Raw genomic sequence first — 18,432 nt, 5'->3', positions numbered from 1 at the left:
CAAGCAGAGACATATGCAAGCTGACGTCTACCTAATCTCCTCTCTACTTCCATACTCCTCGCTTGATCTGCATATTTTGATAAGATTTAAGAAACTGTCAATTGGCCACCGCAATCCTGCAATTTTTTACCCTGGCAGTCACTACGAGGCATACGTGTATATGAAAAAACAAAAACACTTTACATCAAAAACATTTGGAACCCCTTTGAGCAAACAGTCTTAATCACATATGTTGGGAGAGTCATCTCAAAAAACTTCACCAATTTTCAGAGAAATTCAAAAATGACTGTTTAGCCAAGCTATGAATAACAATACATACAAGCAAACATACTCATGCATGTGTGAGACCAGATATTCATCAGTGTTAGAGGACCTGTGGGAGCTTTCCCAATTCTGTCCCAGTCTAGTGCATTCCAAATCTTAACTCATCTTTGTTGCCCTCTGTCTGTAGCAGAGAAAGACATATTGATACTATAACTGGGTCACAAGCTACTTTACGGTAAATGGTCAATTACAGATTTCACCCTAAAGACACACATATTCCTGTAAATTCCTGCAAGAGAATATCACAGCTTTATGAGTATGATGGATGGACCAAATGTCTGGAGCAGGTACTCAGCTCTTTGTCAGCAAGATGCATGGTCCCTGGGCGCTGACCTCACAGTTGGCTCCTAGCAGGATGACACAACAGATACAAAAATGCTGCACAGACGCACACTAACACGGATGACCAGTAAATCAGGCAGCAGCCTCTGGATCACAGCCAGAGGTACTGAGCTATGTTCTGATTCCTAATAAGCACCCCGTGGCTCCACACCGCAGGAGAATTCCTCTGTGGGTTCTGTTTTTGTGTGTGCATGTGGCAGCACACACACATACAATGAAGCGTTTATGGGTTTCAGCAGAGTGTTGCGTGAGCAGGTGAACTGTAAGGGTTTAAGCAAGTTTGGCTGTATGACAAAATTGTTTTTCTGGCAACCTTGAAGAGAGAAAAAGGCTGTTAGCCTAATTCTATTTTGTGCATTTAAAGGATTATAAAGGCATGCATCTTAGTCATCCAACCCCATTTCCTTCTCAGTATTCACTCGTCTGCCTTCCTCCTCTCCATTCTTCTCCATCTCTTCAATCCTTCTCTTCTAAAGACACTTGACAGGTGAAAGCTGATTCTTGGTAGAAACCCTGCCTCTGCATACACTAGCTGTCTGACTGCATCAGAGAGTGTTTGCCTGTGTGCGTGTTTGTGTGTGCGTGCACGCTCATTTTAAAAGGCCAAGATGTCAGTATGTTTTTCCATTTAAAGTTTCTCCACCAGTGTTTGGTACAATAATTTCTGTCTCACTGAGAAAAAAATGAAAGTAACGATCAATAAAACTTTTTCAGCTGTAAAGATCATGTCTTGTAAAAAAGTTCAGAGCAACCAAATCCCGCTGCTCCTTTTTTGACCTGTCTATTTGTCCACATGGGCCAAGAAAGGGGGCAGATGGGAGGGGGAAGATGTGTTTTCCATACAGTGTGTCACAAGTGGAAGTAAGAGTACTAAGACAGTGGCATTTAGGTTAGGAAATAAGGCCACATTTTTAAGCGCAAACCTAGAAATTGGGATTTGTAAGGACGATGAGAAATGTGGCTTTCTAACGCATGCTGAGAAGAATTTTGGATGAGAAACAAGGAGCAACAGGGGGAGGAAGACACAGAGGCCTTTTATGTGAAGATGACATAATCACCTGTTGCCTCCATGTACAGCTGACATCTGCGAAATTTATTAACTTTCTATCCTACCCTCTCCTCACGCTCTTTTTCCATCCAGCTCCCTAACCGGGCACAGACGCTATCTCACATAAGGGTAATTCTATTGTGTGCGTGAAAAGAGCAGATACTTTCATGTCCATGAAAAAGTGACATTTTAGAAGTAAGACAGAAAATTACAAATGTGTGTTTTAGAATCTATTATAGTCAAGTGTGTTGACAGTTGCAGCTGACAGCCATAGACCTGGAGGCTAACATGTTTTCAGTCCAAATGCCATTAGGACTGAAATGCCACATGCATTTAAAGCATGTTTAACACCTTCACAGCATACCTGAGGACTGTATTGTGAAGTGAGTTAAACATGCCCACAGTATTTAATCTGGATTCGCTCAGCATTATGAATGTGTTTTATAGGAAAAGCACTGCTAAAAGTGTGTGCTGTAAGTGTTTAGGTCAGTAAGACTAGAAAAGTCATCAGGATTATTTTATTATTATTTCATTTAGATACAGGAGAATCTAGTGGATTGTTCCATCAGCAGCAGCCTTGGTGACGTTTAACACCCTGAGACTATTAAATATAATACAAGGAACATAAACAGAAAACATGAGAAGCAAGAAGAAACAATCTCGTGAGCACAAAGAGGGACCTACACGCTAAAGGCTGATTAAATACTAACAAACAGAAGGTGAAGGAGACACAGGTGGAAGCTACTGAGAACAATTAGGGTAGGGCGGGCAGTCACAGAGGAAGAAGTCGCACTAATGCAAGACATGAATGAAAACCAGCCTTGAAATTAAACAGGAATTAACCAAAAGACAAACACTAACCACAAAGACAAAATGACTCACGTGGGGGAACGGGCACTAACAGAAAAATGAGATAAGGGATGTCGATTTAAGTAAAACTAAATCAAGGTATAAACCACAAAACACAGGATTGCAAAACTGAAACCCATCACTGTAATGACAGTAGTAGCAACAAAAACCATACCATGAGACCTTAGCCTGCCTGCTGTAGCTGTGCATTTGTGACTGGTTTTGCAACCCCCTTCAAGACCCGCTTCTGCTTTCCTGTTTCTGTCATAATGTCGTGACTCTCCGCCTCCTGAATGTATGCACGAGAAAGGGTGGGGAAGTCCCAGAACAGAGCTGTGACACCCACTGTACACTGCTGGAAAAACCAAAACCCTTTCTTAAGTATAGCTGTTTTCATTAATATTAGCAATTAAGAGAAAGTACAGCAAAAAAATTCTGAAGGAAACCGAATGTACCAGGGTGATGACATATTACACTTAAACTCACAAATATGGGTTCAGAGGAAAATACTCCCAAAGTCACTAGGATTCATTGTCTGAATGCCTGAGTGTCAGTGAGGTATTTGAGATAAAGGTCAGACAGTCTCAAAGTAGTGTGCAGTCTGTACATAATATGGAAACTCAATCACTGTTGAGATCTATCAGTCTGGACCAAAGTTGTGGCTTTACTGGCAGATGGATGTTTTCATCAAGGCTAAAACCCTGTCAAACACAAACAAACTGAATATTTCTCAGCAGAGTTATGCACTGATTGCCCATATATTGCACACTTATCTAAAACCTTAAAAACTGGAGCACAATAAATAGGTTAATCCATTCTTCCGGTCTGTGTCAATTAATGCCAGAATCACATCGAGCTCCATTTAACACTCACTGGATTGAGGTTTCATCAAAAAAGTGTTAAATTATCTCCCCAGCTGAGACAAAGACACAGTGTTCTAGTCTAGGATCATCATCATAAAAACAGGGTATTAATCCTAGATATTAATCCTCATGCTGGCTCCACATGTGCCTATTGAATGATAGCTTCATCCTTCACTCCACTGTGGCCTTATTTTAATCAGTGATATGCATGTAATATTGTAGATTTATGAAAAACTGGGTTAATGCTTCTTCTTGTCATTTATTTAGAGGCTGCTCCATTTTGCCCATTATCAGTGTTTTGGGGGGGGGGTTAGGAGATATTTGTTATGAGAAGCTGTCTCTGGCACTGAAGCGCAGGACTGGCAGGTAAAAAAGAATGTTGTTGCTAATGTACTGTCATTCATTTTCTTATGTTTCAGAATTTTTGGAGGCAGGAAAGTATTCCAATAATCATTTTCAACTCAGTGCAGTAGAAACTCTTAGCCCTTTCTCTTTTTTATTCTTTCTTATAGTTTCCCCTATGGGTGTGTTATATTATGTCTACACGCCTCACGTGTGCTTAAAACCTGCAAAACAGACACTGCCTCAGTGTAAACATTTGGCTGCAGGGAGTCCTTTACATTTACCTCAGGGAAGTGTTGCCCAGGTCGCTCTTCTTTGGCCGGTCAGCTCGTGTGTTTCCCCGGACTCAGTTCCCTGCAGAGAAAAGACCCTCTGAGCTCCAAGCTTGCTCAAGGCACTCCTGGAGGTACCACCCTCACCGCAGCTCTGCTCCATCGCCCTCACACACTCTCTTGAAACATTCAAACCAAACCAAAGCCACCTACAGTAGCGCTCTTGTTGTGATGTGATGCTTTTTATATCATGTGTGTCAGTGGCCATTTTGCTCAGGGCATTTTGACTGTGACCACTTGATTGCAAGAAAAGAAGTCTGTTAGTAAGCCCTGCTTTGGATAACCAGTAGAAAGCCACTATAACCACTTTTACACATTCTGGTTCACAATTATAAATTGAAAATGATTTCTCTCACATTGCTGCCTTACTTTACCTACCAGTAAACTGCTTTCAGTGCGTGATGTCTTCTTTTAGTCATTCAGTACACTGCATGTGCTTGCATATGTTACCAATCTGTTATAAAGGAAAGGTTCTCCACTTCAATTACGCTGGAATTTCTAACAAGGTCCAGCAGTGCAGAACAAAGCTAACTTGCTCCTGGCAAGTGCCAGCAAGCAAATAACTCTTATTCTCCACATCCAAGTGTATCCAAATATAGTCTAATTAGCTTTATAACTCAAACAGGTTTCATATTCCATCATTTTTCATAATTCCCTGTATCGATGCTGAAATCTGTGCATCATTGAAGTATAAACCTTTTGGAAACGGTGGAGGGGGAAAAAGCCTTGTTTTTAATACAGCCACCACACATTATTGAGTTTATCCAAATTAGGTTGTGAAAAGCTTTTATAAGACATTGGGTGGAGATATTTCTCAGCCCACAGAGGAAGACGTAATCCATTTAACAAGAGTTACAATGTCAACATTACCAAAAGGGTTTGACGTTCCAACAGTGATACAGAATTGTTCGCGTTTTAGAGGAGAGTGGGCGTATCAGTGATTACTTACTCAAGTAAAACAAGAGTAAAAAGCACTTACTTATTATTCATGTAAAACATGAGTAAAACATGAGTAATAAGTAAAAGTAAACAGAGCAAGAAGGATGTACTACAGCTTGCCATGGTGAGGTGACACACACCCAGCACACTGAGAGAGAGGTACAGATCTGTGTAATGCCTTGGCCTCCCTGTGACAGCCCTCTGCCAGTTCTGCAGTTCTGCTCTGCTGCTGCCAAACACGACCACAACATGGGCCTCTTCGCCTCAGCAGCAGGCGCTCTACTATTACAGCCATGCATGGCTGACCCCAGGTCTACCAGCTGTTCACCAGCAGTATCCATTTGGTGCTATATTCTTTACAACTGACCTCAGACCAGCTGTAAGACAATACTTTACAAGACACTGAGGGGGGGAAATGCATGCCACAATAATGATGACATCAGTCAAGTGATGGCTCTGAATAATTGCTTTTCAACACTTTGGTCTCATTTAAGCACCAGTTATGCACTTTCTTTCTTTCTTGTTTTGTTTGTTGGCCATGTTGTGCATGAAGAAATCTGTAGCCTTTGCATTAAACACATATTTCTTCTGTCAAAAGCACACAGTGTTCTGCTCTACTCTTTTCTCTTTTTGCTTTGGAATAAACACAGACACGCACACGCACTTGATGACGCCAGCCTCTGAGGTCATGAACTCACAAGCACTTCTTCGGCCTTTTCTCAGCGTGCATTTTTATGTTGTGCCTGCATTCATGCAGAGTTATTGGCAAAAGAAAGTGGGCCAATGGAAGATACTGAGTATAACCTTAAAGGTGAGTCACTGTCTTACTGTGCACCAGCATTGATGAGCAATACCTAAATTGGTGGTGAAATACTATTTGCAGTAAATAAAAGTGACATTATGAAGTCACAGAGAGTTGGGGGATGGCTGCAATCACAGCATTGTGAGGCAATTCAAGCAATTAAATATCAGATTTTCCAATTATAGGGACAGATGGGTATCAGCTTATGTGTGCTGGCATTGAGATCAGCTATAATTCATGTAGCAGGACTGCAGTTTAAGGCAATTCATATCAAAATCAATAAACTAATTCTTGGTTAAACTACTCATTATCAGTGTCATTCACTATTATTATATATTACATGAATTGCTCCTGACTTGTACTTATATAGCACCTTTATACTGTAACCAAGCAGCCACTACTACAAGCCTCATACTCCCATAGATGTCTTGGAAGTAATTTGGGGTTCAGCATCTTGTACACTTAAGTACATGGAGTGGAGGGCCAGGGATCGAACCACCAATCTTCTGATTAGTAGATAATCTGTTCTACCCCCTGAGACGAGTCTTCCTCTAAATGTGTTTTCACTGACAAATTAACACTTCAACAGCTTCTTTTCTCATGGCTGGCCTCTCTGAAATGCACATGGTGACCCAAATCTTTACATAATTTTAGTTTATAGTCTAGTGAATGTCCAGTTCTGGGATACATCAGGAAATAATGGAACAGCTGACTCACATAGTTGCCTATGATGGATGCAGGAGAAATTGGCAGGTGTAAGAACTTGAGGATGGCCAGATGACTCAGTCTGGGCAGATCCTAAATGGCAAGCCTTGTGAACTGCCAATTTCAAATTAAAAAAAAAAAAAAACATCAAATCCATCTGTCAGGGAAAACATACCAAACTCCAAAAGTGTGTTCATATGAGCTGTTTTTTTTTTATTGAAAAGCACATGTAATAAAGCAAAGTACATATAGCAGAAAAAACACCATTACTGCTATTTATTTTGTACAAAAGAGGACAAGACAATACAAAAATACTATGAATTTTAATACAAGTAGGGGGTGTATTTTTTAGCATATTACAAATGTAACTATTACAATCTACAATAGTTTATTTATCTAAATACAAAAATCTGTCAATCGATGCTTTTAAGCAGCATTTTGTAAAGAACACAGGTCTGTATAGTGGATATATCTAAACATGTTAAGAAACAATATCTTACAGGGTTAATTTTAGTGATCTATACATTATTTATATATTTATAAAAAAGAGAGAGTAAAATGATAGGACGGACTATACAATGAGAAAGATGTGCAACATGGCGGAGTGTGTTGTTGGAGGATATCTGAGTTGGCTGTAAATAAAAAGGACTTCTGTATGCTGTACTGTACAACTGTTAGTGATTACACAGGACAGGCTATAAACATACAAGGTTAAAGATGCTTCTTAGCAGAGAATAAAAATATTAGATCCACAGTTTTTATAACTCACCTGCTCTCAGACATACAGTGGAACACATTCACGCTTGTCATTTGACACAGTTTATCAAGAGGGGGCTCCTTTTCACAGGGCACATTCAAACGAACACACGCAATCACACTGACAACAAGCACGAGCATACCAAGATAAGAATGCACACGCACATGCAAACACTCGCACACACACTTTGAGAGACAGACATCCACTGCCAATGAGTGATTGAGTGGGTGAGAGCCCCTCCCTGCCAGCGGAAAGAGCCCAAATCATCCCAAAATAATGTGCCAGCTTTGCTGTAAATCACCCTCTGTGCATGGTAACAGACCACACCCTTTCATTCCACCCACCTATCACCTTCTGGTTTAGGAAGCTACAGAGAATAGCCCCATCACCAAGAAGTGGTGGCACAGCCACGCCTTTTGTACAGGCAGGCGGGTGCTGTGAGGTCTGCCCCCATCCTTCCATAGAATTTAACCCCCTTTACTTCATCTAACTCTCAAAAATGCAACATCCCGGGCTTGGGCCACTCTGAAATCCACTAAAAAAAGCTTGATGTGCTGATCTGGAGACAGAGGTCAATGAGGTCAGAGGGCCTGACTTTCCAGGGCCTAAGATTTGAAATAAAAGGACTCCTCTGTAGCCTGTTATAAAGGCCTACTAAGATCAGTGTGTGATCCATACAGTGGACTGTAGATACAGAGTTTCTATTATGAAAACTATGTTTCCCCCACATATGAAGTCTAGTATGAAACTACCAACCTGGGTTTGTTTTGCTTCTCGGAGTCAATATTTCTGTCTCATTATGTCAGCATGATCAAGATCTTTTCAGACAGACATCTCAGGCAGCAAGTGGTGATAATGGACAATGGAGTTAAAACAGTGCTATAAGTTATATTTTTCTATATTGTTATCATTTCTACGCTGCTAATTATTGCAGTAATTTCCTTCCCTTAGGTAAGGAAGTTGTTTTCCTTTGCTGTTCCAAGGCCACAGAGAGTTTGGGGAGGAAGCTTCACTGGAAATCCCTCTCTCCCTAGGCAGGGGGTTTGCCTTTTTTTCCACCCTTAGCTCTGTCTATCAAGTTATCATCTTCTTAATTAATTTTGTCTTTCAGCTTCCAATTCTTTTTTTTTTTTTGTGCTCAAAAGGATGGGCTCAAATGCTGATTAGTAGTTATAGTAAATAATAAGTCTGGATAGTGAGAGTGGACTCTGAAGTGCAAATCTCAAATCTGATACCCTAGTCCACAAAGTGCCTCCAGCTGGGGCACTGCAAAAGGGCGGAGGATGCCATTCAACAAGCAGCAATTGTCTCTTGTCGCTACATTCTACTGTCCGATGGGAGGTGAGCAGTGCTGCGATTGGCTCCTCAGTCACAAGACGATGTGGGCTCCCTCACACCATGTTGTGGTGGTTGTTTCTCTCAATGATGTCAGATGAAGGGAGCAGCTCCTTCTTAATCGGGGAGGGCGGGGGTGTGGCCGGCTTCACCCTTGGCTTGAACAGGTCTGACACATAGAACACCTGGTGGACACAAAGTGAGATAAGATGTGAAAAGAGAACTAAACAAAGATTGGATTGTGTGCAAAAAAAAGTTTCGCAGTGCTGGTTTAATGCAAATGGCACACAGTGAAGGACAGCCAAGTTACTGTTTTAATTTACATATACCGTGTTTAACTTATCTCATTTGATTTGACTATGCTTTAGTCAGTCTTACAGAGGCATTTCAAGGATGTCTGATTCCAAGATATGTGTGAAGTATTACATTTTATTGTACAGCAGAGAAGTCAGCCCTCTATTGGTCGGATTAAGTTGTAGAATAGTTTCTAAAAGTGTAGATTCTGGTACAGGACCTGAGCTTGAAATATGGGAATGAATAAACGGTCTGGCTTGTAGATATCTGAAAAAGTGTGATGCTGGTAGACTGTATTTATTACAAAGCTGTTCAAATTATTCTAGTTTGGCTGACTATTCCACTTTTGTGACACTCCATAAATATATTATCCTGATAGAAGGTTTAAAGACATGGACACAAACAGGCTAAGAGGGGAAAAGTCATGGAGATGTGGAGATGGGCGACTTTAAAGTGGCAGTTGGAGGGGTGAAATTAAGGAAAAGGCTGTTAAAATTCACGCGAGCAGCTCATTCCTACATCTACTCTGATCACATGCTGACCGGAAGCTGGATATAAATATAAATGTTTATTCTGGTCATAAACAATTGCTTCAGTGGGGACTGGTTACTTCTAGTTCTAGTTCTGTGACAAGTGGCATCATCCCAAGTAGAAAAATAAAGCATATCAATCCCCGCACACATCATCATGCTACTGTCAAACAACCAGCCACAGGGTAAAAGACAGATTTTTACCAAAAAAAGTACCTGTAGCTTTTCAAAACTTTACAAGGAAAAATTGCTTTTATAACCCACTAGCTTAAAAATTTTAAGTGCTAAAGTTGTGTACCACTAGTGCTGAGACATTTGAGTGACAGGTAGGGTGCTATCCAGGTCCCTAGCTGTCTTTAAGCTTTATCACAGCTAATTCAAGCCTCCAAACTGAACCTCTTGACTGTGTTTGTTATTCTGGTGCTTTCTATTTTCATTTGAGTTCAAGGCTCCAGTTTTGGAGACTGAAATTCTAGTATTTAGTTTGCATGTAACTTAGCATGAATTAGCAGGTATCTATGTCTGTGCAGTGCACGCATACAGTCTATGTATGCACCTTAGAACTACATCCTTTCATTCTTGAAATCAAGTCTTCAAAAGAGGTGTTCTCGAACCAGTGACTACATACAATCTATGCTCGATACAAGAATATTAACATGCACATGTATTTTCTTATGGGCGGGATGTTCTTGAGAAATGTTAAAGTGAATTTTGCATTATATCTTGATGTCCCAATGAGAAGTCAGGGGTATCTGCAGAATGCAATGTGGGCATCGGCTAGAAGATGATCTGCTCCTAAACCCAGGTTTTTTCTTTTTTGTTGGATGAGGAATGCCCTTTGTGGTTAAAAAGCATCTGTAATCTTGATACTTTTTAGTGACAAGGAACTCCCTTCTGCATTTCCTCCACCATGTTCAGTCCCAGACTGGCAACACTGAGTAATCTGACTGAAGGAAGTGATCTTAGTATTGCTCACTCTAATATAGGAGGGATTTAAAAAAAAACAAAAAAACAAAAAACTAATTTGGTGGTGAATAAAGGAAAGGAGAAAAAAAATAAGAAAAAAAGCTTTACATAAGATCACAATGACATCATATGCCAAACAGGAAAATGGGGCAAGAGTGGACAGGAAGTGGGCCCATGGAAACTCTAGCCCACTGTATCAGTGGATTACCGTTTCCACTTACACGGAGCAGAGGTCAGTCATGAGCAAAACTGGCTTCAGCTGTGGACTAACACACACAAATACATGAAAGCACACACACATAATTGGCAGGTACAGCAGCTTTTCCTTCCATGATGCCAGTCCGGGCCGAGTGAATGGCCTGTGCGATGGAGTCCAGGGGGGAGAAGCTCCCATCAACACTAAACTATGTAAAAGGGAACCTTTACTGGGAACCAGCAGTACAAGGAAATAAAATGAATATTTCCCTCAGGGATTTTACATGGATTGGAAATGATGCTGTCATATGGAAATTGTCTCAAGGGACAAACAGTAGCCAGTTTAGTGTTCATCTGGGTTTTCTGCCCAAAATACTTGACATGCAGTCACTGATCTATTTATAAAACAAAAAGTGTCCCATTCTCCGCTATTTAAGCTTGATATTTCCAGACTATAAGGACACTTAGCGACATTTGATAGAAGGGCGATATGTAGAATGACACCTTCATAACAGATGGGTGCTTTCATGGACTTTAAATGGCCCTTGGTGTATACAACAGTTGGTTTGGGCACTGTGTCTTAAATGCCATATTATAAATGCTATGACTCATAGAGTGTTAATGGATATGCGGCCATACAGCTGAGGTGACTCAGAGATATGGGAAACTTTCCATACTTATCATGGGGATTTCTCATGGCCAGCTACATCAGGCCCTGTTGCTACATGATTCAAGACCAATCACACTTGACCTTGACCTACCCTGTTGGAAGGCTTATCATGACCACACCACTTCCTTTGCATAATATACACTAATGCACCTAAAGCATCTAGCCCCATTGTGCTGTATAGTGCATACACAGCAGTTTGGTGTTTTTTCGTGACAACTGCATAAAAAAAAACTTTTGTACTTTTAATCGCATATCTTTACACACAGTTAAAAGCAGAGTCACACAGGAAGTTAGCTAAGTCAGTGTCTTCTATTACTTAGAAGAACCTGACATATATAAAATGTTTTTTATTAGTTTGCATGCACATGAAATCAACTTTAATTATATTATAACCACACATTTTCCATTTACACCAGAAGAGTTCGGAGGAGCAGCTACAGCTATTATACAACTGCATAATTCTAAGAATGTTATCAGTCAATGGCATCGTCTCACACTTCAAGCACGTATCTTACTGTAAATGTCCCTGAACAGATAAAAATTACAGTGTAGGCTATCTGGTGGCACAAATAGAATTCCAAATTTACATTTAGGTTATATCTGTTTACTTCCTGTTTCTATATGAGTTCATCGGGACCACACAAAGACTGCTTCGCTCTCTGAGCGCCTTGGTTTGTTTTTTCGGGGGGAGTTTTATGCCTGACCTGACGCCTTTTCGCAAATGACAACGAACTTAGAAAAACAAATAAACGCTGCCCCCTTCTTCCTTCCTCATCACAGCTGGTTCTTGTTGGATTCAGTCACCTTGACCTTTATTACAATTCATATTGAAAACTGGGTCACTGTGTCTTATAGTAAGTACCAGGTGAGACAGTAATACTTCCTGTTGTGGTATTTTTAAAAACTATGGGTGTATTTAACTCAGAGACTTTATCTGTGTGCACAGACAACAGGGTTTAAAGCAGCACTTTACTTACAGTAAAGCACAAAGTAAAGTCTACAAAGCCACAGTATAACACATCACTACATCTGAATGTGTCCATAAACATTTGAATTGTTCATTTACCGGCAATCAGTGGGGGTGCACAGCGATGAAAGAATTAACTGTAGCCCATAACAATAACGTCCCGGCACAACACACATCTTTGCAGTGAGTCAGCTAAATTTATTTGGAAAGGAAGATGCTGTTTCACAGTATAACAGTATAACAGACTAGCAAGAAAATCCACTAATTCGTCTCATTTTTTCTTCACTTCATCAAGTCAGACCTTTGCGTATCATGAAGTGACTGGAAAATCACATTTTCATGTTGAAAGGTTCAGACTGGATTAATGGACTGCATACCATGAAACTCCTAAATTCTTTTACCTTCTTCATCATGATTATTCTTCATTTTACATTTACAAAAAATGATTAAACTTGTGTAGTTTCTTACTTAGAATCTAAAGATCTTAAAACTTTCTGCTGGCATCTGAAAGCCACACAGGCTTTACATCTTCTCTGTCCTGCCTCCACTCATCTCCTATCAGGCGCTTTCTGCTCCACTGCTTACTGAGAGGCAGAAAGCGCTGAAGTAAAGTACTCACAGATGTGTGTTTCTACTAAAACCTGGCAAATCAGAAGAGGCGTCACGGATTGTAAAAGTAACCTCACTGCCTTAATCGGCAGGGGTTTGACTGTGTGCGCATGTGTGTGTGTGTGTGTACATTATATGTGTTGTAAGTATATGGACATGAATAATGTGTCTGTACGTCTGGATTAAGCTGTCTCTCTTCATGCAAAAGCAGAAAGTTTGTGGGATAGTTGAGTTGGATTAAACCCATGCTCATCCCAAGCCAAGATGTCAGACAAGGCTCTTCTCTAGTCACTTTCCTCCCTTCACTCCTCCCCCAAATTTGCCAATTCAGAGTTCAATGCGTATATTTCTAAAAAACATAATTTCTTTACTTGTCAAGGCTGATGTCGTCAGAAGGCTGCTCCCAGCTGGAGGAGAACTGGTTTCGCCAGGCCATTACAGTTATTGTTTTACTTGCTGGTTTCTGCTCATGAATTCTAATCCAGGTATTGAAGGACTGTGTGTTATTCTCTGTGTGTGTTTGTGTGAGTGTCTTTGTACATTTTAGCTCTGCCAAGGTCTGCTAGGCGCCACTACTGAGGTCTTGCTCAATCTTATGAACCTAACTTTCCACTTTGATGATTTGGATCCTGTCGAAAGGTAAGTGTGTGCGTGCGCGTGTGTGTTCACGTCTGTATTTTTGCCACAGGCAGCAGAGTTTAGCTGAGTCCTGCTGTGCTGATAGAACCAGAGCCACCAAATAAAAAACCCAAATAATTAACAGCCTCATTCCTGTTTCAAAGGCTAATCCTCTCTCCCCTCCCCTCTCTCTCTTTTTCTTTTTACACACCCCCCCCCCCTTTTTTTTTTCTTCTTGACCCAAATTCCATTTTCCTTGGCTCCATCTAGCTTAGTGCAATGACGAGGGTTATGAAAATCATCTGGCAACTCCTGTGACAATATGTCACTAAAGTAGCAAGAATGGCTGTAGAGTATGGAATCCCACCAAGAGGCAAAGATTCACTCCAACACACACACTCACGAACACACTTCTTAACTAGGGCTTGGCTCCAAGCAATGTGTTATTCATTAAAGGGAATCAGATTGTCCTCACTTCATTGCCTGCTCCGTTTCTCCTTTTACCAAAAGCAGAGAGAAGAAAAAGTGGAATAAGGAAGATAAGTTGAGGCAAACTTTATTTGAAGACTGCTTTGGTTGTAGGATCCACAATGATCAGTAATAGAAAAGGTGTAAATGTCAGACACTCTCCCTGTTTCTAATTATGTTGCATTTCTCGTATGTCTCAAATCGTTTGAATGTATTGTGTGGTGTTGTGTGAACTCACTATGCAGTAGGCCACCAGGGCTCCCTGCACAAATCCTGCCAGGACATCGGTCGGGTGGTGCTTGTGGTCGGACACGCGTGATAGGCCAGTGTAGAAAGCCATCATCAGCAAAGTGAACTGGAGCAATGGGCGGAGGAGACGAGCGCCACGCCATGTAAACCTGGACTGTATGTAGAACTGGAAGCAAGGAGGAGAGAAGAGAAGAACCAAATTTAATATGCAAAACTGTGCACATGCTCTGACATAAATTCCCTTCGACAAACAGAAAATGTTCTGTGTATTTGGTGTAAAACATATAACCTAAATTATCAGAAGGCAGTAATAAACCCTCACACACACCTGACTAGTTTTCATAAAAGACACTAAACGCTGCCTTTATAACCCTGCACCTGTGGTGTCTGTGTGTGTATATTATTACTGTCTGAGAGGTCTAGACTGACCCAAAGTGGGCAGGCGCTTGCCAGATCCGTAGAGAAATACATACTGTCTTCTGAAACACACACACTTGACTGCATGAGACCCGGACATGACTGATTCATGGTTCAAGATCCCAGCTGTAAAAACAATACAACCACAGTATGCCACTGAACACACACACACACAAATACACACACACACACACACACACACACACACACGCATATATATATACATACCATGCCATGCATGCTTCAACACTTGGGATGAACTCTTTACCCTCTTATAGTGCAAACAGAAGACAAAACGGATGCACCCCCTTACACTCCGCCTGCAGCCCATTTTCTGGGTCATGATGAAGACAGGGGAGAACCAAAACAGGAAAAACTAAATCCAAGGCCACTTTCAGTCACTTACACAAGAGCAAAGTCATACACGCTCTTGCTCTTTTTTTATCCACTTAACATGCACAGCGGTGAGGTCAGCCCAGGTTCCTCAGACATCCTGTGTTTCTCCACCACTCATACCCCTGACTTCCTGTCTCTCACAACCAGAGACAGAGGGCCTGGGAGGGCGAGCCTCAGCCAAGGTCTACCCAGCCTAGACCTCCATACTTGTGTCCTATAATCAGTCAGTCTAACAATTCCTGCAGACAGTGCCGGCCTGCAACCCCCAACCACTAGCCCTGGTAGGTGTGGACATAAAGCTCTCTCACATTTCCTCTACGACACCCTATCATTGTTCTTATCCTTACGATAGCTGAGGAAACGATCCCTCCCATCCCTTCTGTTCTTGTTCTCCTCCTCGCTGGCAGGGATGTTTAGACTTCAGGCTTCCTATACAATGGTTGTCAGGTAGTGAGTTAGAACTACTGATAAGAGCTTTTGACTGACGTAATGCACCTATGAATGAAACCTAGCTAAAAAAAAAAACAACTTTGCACAGCCTGTGAACCTTTTCAGTTTAACAAAGTTTTAATGAAGGATGTGGGAACAATAATGAAAACTTGAACTTAGTCAAAACATGAGATATTACAACCTACCAGTCAGTGTGCCCATATCTAATTCGAACACACTGAGGTAACCCAAATAAGCCAGTCCAAGCCTGGTTCAACACACTAAGTCACACAAAGCATGTGAGAGCATTCATGATCATCTAAAATAAAGTTCAGTGTCTCCTCTTTAAATCCAACATGACCTCTGCCTTTTTAACCGAGTCTTGTTCCCAGAATTTGTCTTGACTAGTTAGATATGAGGAAAATACCAACAAAACACAACAAAAGGAATAAATTCCCATGACAGATGGAGCCAAAAGCGACACAAAGTCTGGTGGTTTCTAAAGGAATCCAGTAAGATCTTCTCGCCTTGTCCCTCTTGCACCAATTCAGAGTGAATGTTAAATTAAAAAAAAACATGAACAAACACAACAAAGTGAGAAAGAATTAGAAAGCAAGGTCTCGCTTTACATGCGTGCCCCATTCTCCTCTTTTCTTTTGGTTCACACCATGTTGTGGCACATTAACACAGCTGTGGTTAGAGCCATTTTTAACTTGAATACAAATATTGTCTTTTATTTAACCACCAACATGCATTCTGGCCCAGAAACAGTGAGATATCGTATAGTCACAACTAACTCACGCAAACACTTCGTTTTCTCATTCTGAGAATACGCAGATGTTGAGTGTGCATTAGCCAAAACAAAAGATAGTTCAGTGGCACACACAAATGCACGCATATGCTTGTTTTCTGTGGCTGTGGTGTTGCTGAACAGCATGCCATGTGGTCTGCGCCAGTTATGGGTGTGCTGTCTCTGAAGCCTATGATGCTGTTAAGGCACAGCTCAAACCACATCAGTCAGAGATGCAGCACTGAGGCATGCTTGTCAGGAAATTAAGTGCTTCAACTTCACTAAATGCCAATTAGCAGATGAATTGAGGTTGTGAGAAAGAGGACGAGGTGGCAGCCCCAATGTGGAAATGACACTTTCAAAGTGGAAAGCGATGAGTGAGCGAAAGCACCAAAGAAAAGAAATATGTATGCCACTAGAGGCTTTGATGAGGAAAAAGGCAGCCTTGATAACCTATTTTCACTAGAACGGTTGTGCAAAAAGCAACATTTGCATATGAAACTGTTCCATCTTCTATTTATATTCTATTCATTTAATTGTTTTAAGTATTGAGTATTAATCCCTGACATTAATTCTTATTAGCTACCACGTGTCCTCAACTGTCAAACTTCTATATTCTTCATATTCCTTTGGTTTTAATTTAGAGTTTGGCTCTTAGTGACGTCTACAAGAATGCATATTTAGGCAGACTTCAAGAGGGGACTTCTTTGAGTGGAAAAGCAGCAGTTTCCTTTTACCACTGCGTGGGCCTACTTTGTGGTCTTTGTTTCAGGACGGTTTTGTATTCAAAAACATCAACTACAAGCTGTTCTGCCTCTTTTCAACTCCATTCATATTTGGACTGATGCTGGCAGTCCTGAGTTTACCACAGCTGGAACATTGGTCTTTGACTAGTGTGTCACTGTGTGGTCTGGATGCAGCACATCTCCATTCCCTTGCTACTTTCCCCCTGCGTTTTATGCAGTTCTTTTCCTTCGTCTGACCAGAGTGCAGCTGTAGGTTCACCCAGAGGCTGGGAAATACCCACAGCAACCTCTCACTGCACTGCACTGCAATCCACTATAATACATGGGATATTCAAGTGTCTTCACTCTGAGAACCAAGACCACCTGGTAACCAGGCCAGCCAAATCCAAAACACTGACTCTATTCTTAAATCCCTGTAGCATACAAGGGAGATTAAAATTTGTGGTCTGTAAACAAAGGAAGAAAGGGAGATGATTGGGATGTGTGTTTGTGTGTTTGTGTAGCTTGAAATGCCTCTGGGGTGCTAAACCCTACCAGACACCCACAACAGGTGGACTGAGAGAAAGATGTGGAAAGGGATGAGTGAGAACAGGAAGTATGCATGCAACTGTTTTGAAGAAAACAGGTGGAGTGCATCCATCCTTCTCCCCAAGGAATTAAAAAAAGAGTATAAAAATGAGTGAGGAGATGAAGAAGAGGAGGTGGAGCAGTGGATAAGAACAATGTTTTTCTCTTTCTTCAAGCAGTAAATCCCCTAATCAGAGCCCAGCCTTGTTTCCATAACTCCATCTATGTGCAAATCATTGTTTCTCTGATTGTCAGCATATGTGTGCCTGCATGAATGTTAGAATATCAGAGCTTGATGGTTACTTACACACAGGTAGAGCATGGTGAATAACGAAAACGAGGCATGTCCTGAGAAGAAGGATTTCCTGTGGAGAGAAACCGTAACTTTTAAACTCTGAAGGAGTACATTAATAAACATATTATATTCTGTTCATACTGTGTGTGCATCGTTGTTTACACAAACCTAGCTTCCTGTACTTCACTCTCTTCCCCAGTGCAGGTATAGTTGGTGATGTACCCCAATGAACAGTTAATAGTGGAGAAATTTGGTCTGCAAACATCTAAGAAGTGGGGTCTCATCCGACCTACAGACACCTTGGCAATGTCTGTGAATGACTGGCTGATGGCGCAGCCAAAGAGAAACACACCTATCTGCAAGATGACACACAACAGTGATTAGATAAAGCAGATGACTGTAACTGATTGTTAGATAAGAACTGTCTCCATTACTGTTGCTATGGTTTTAAGACTTCTACACTTACACAGCACAAGTACCTAAAACAATAATGCTGGCAGATTTATCGTACACAGGATATGAGTTTTTAAAATGTAGCATGCTATTCTAAGACCAAAAATTTTGTGGCTGATGTAAACGTTGTATCGC

The 18,432-nt window shown here is 41.1% G+C and overlaps 1 protein-coding gene across 2 annotated transcripts in view; it reads right to left on the bottom strand.

Moving 5' to 3' along the window:
- Window positions 1-6,738: 6,738 nt before the first annotated feature.
- Window positions 6,739-18,432, bottom strand: part of plpp3 (phospholipid phosphatase 3) — a 28,168-nt gene continuing 16,474 nt past the window's right edge. For both annotated transcript variants that reach the window (XM_086281590.1, XM_086281589.1), the window contains exons 4-7: window positions 18,013-18,200; window positions 17,857-17,914; window positions 14,194-14,370; window positions 6,739-8,823 (exon numbers count right to left, since the gene is read on the bottom strand). In XM_086281590.1, the coding sequence (XP_086137716.1) occupies window positions 8,695-8,823; window positions 14,194-14,370; window positions 17,857-17,914; window positions 18,013-18,200 (552 nt within the window). In that variant the 3' untranslated portion in view covers window positions 6,739-8,694. The remainder of the gene's footprint in view (window positions 8,824-14,193; window positions 14,371-17,856; window positions 17,915-18,012; window positions 18,201-18,432) is intronic.

This window comes from Aulonocara sp. 'chitande type north' Nkhata Bay, linkage group LG23, assembly GCF_057382095.1.
Source record: "Aulonocara sp. 'chitande type north' Nkhata Bay isolate Kocher_YH1m ecotype deep benthic linkage group LG23, A_spYH_male_GT1.1, whole genome shotgun sequence".
NCBI lineage: Eukaryota > Metazoa > Chordata > Actinopteri > Cichliformes > Cichlidae > Aulonocara > Aulonocara sp. 'chitande type north' Nkhata Bay.
The sequence above is the reverse complement of the archived record's forward strand: the minus strand, read 5'-3'. Positions and strand labels throughout refer to the sequence as shown.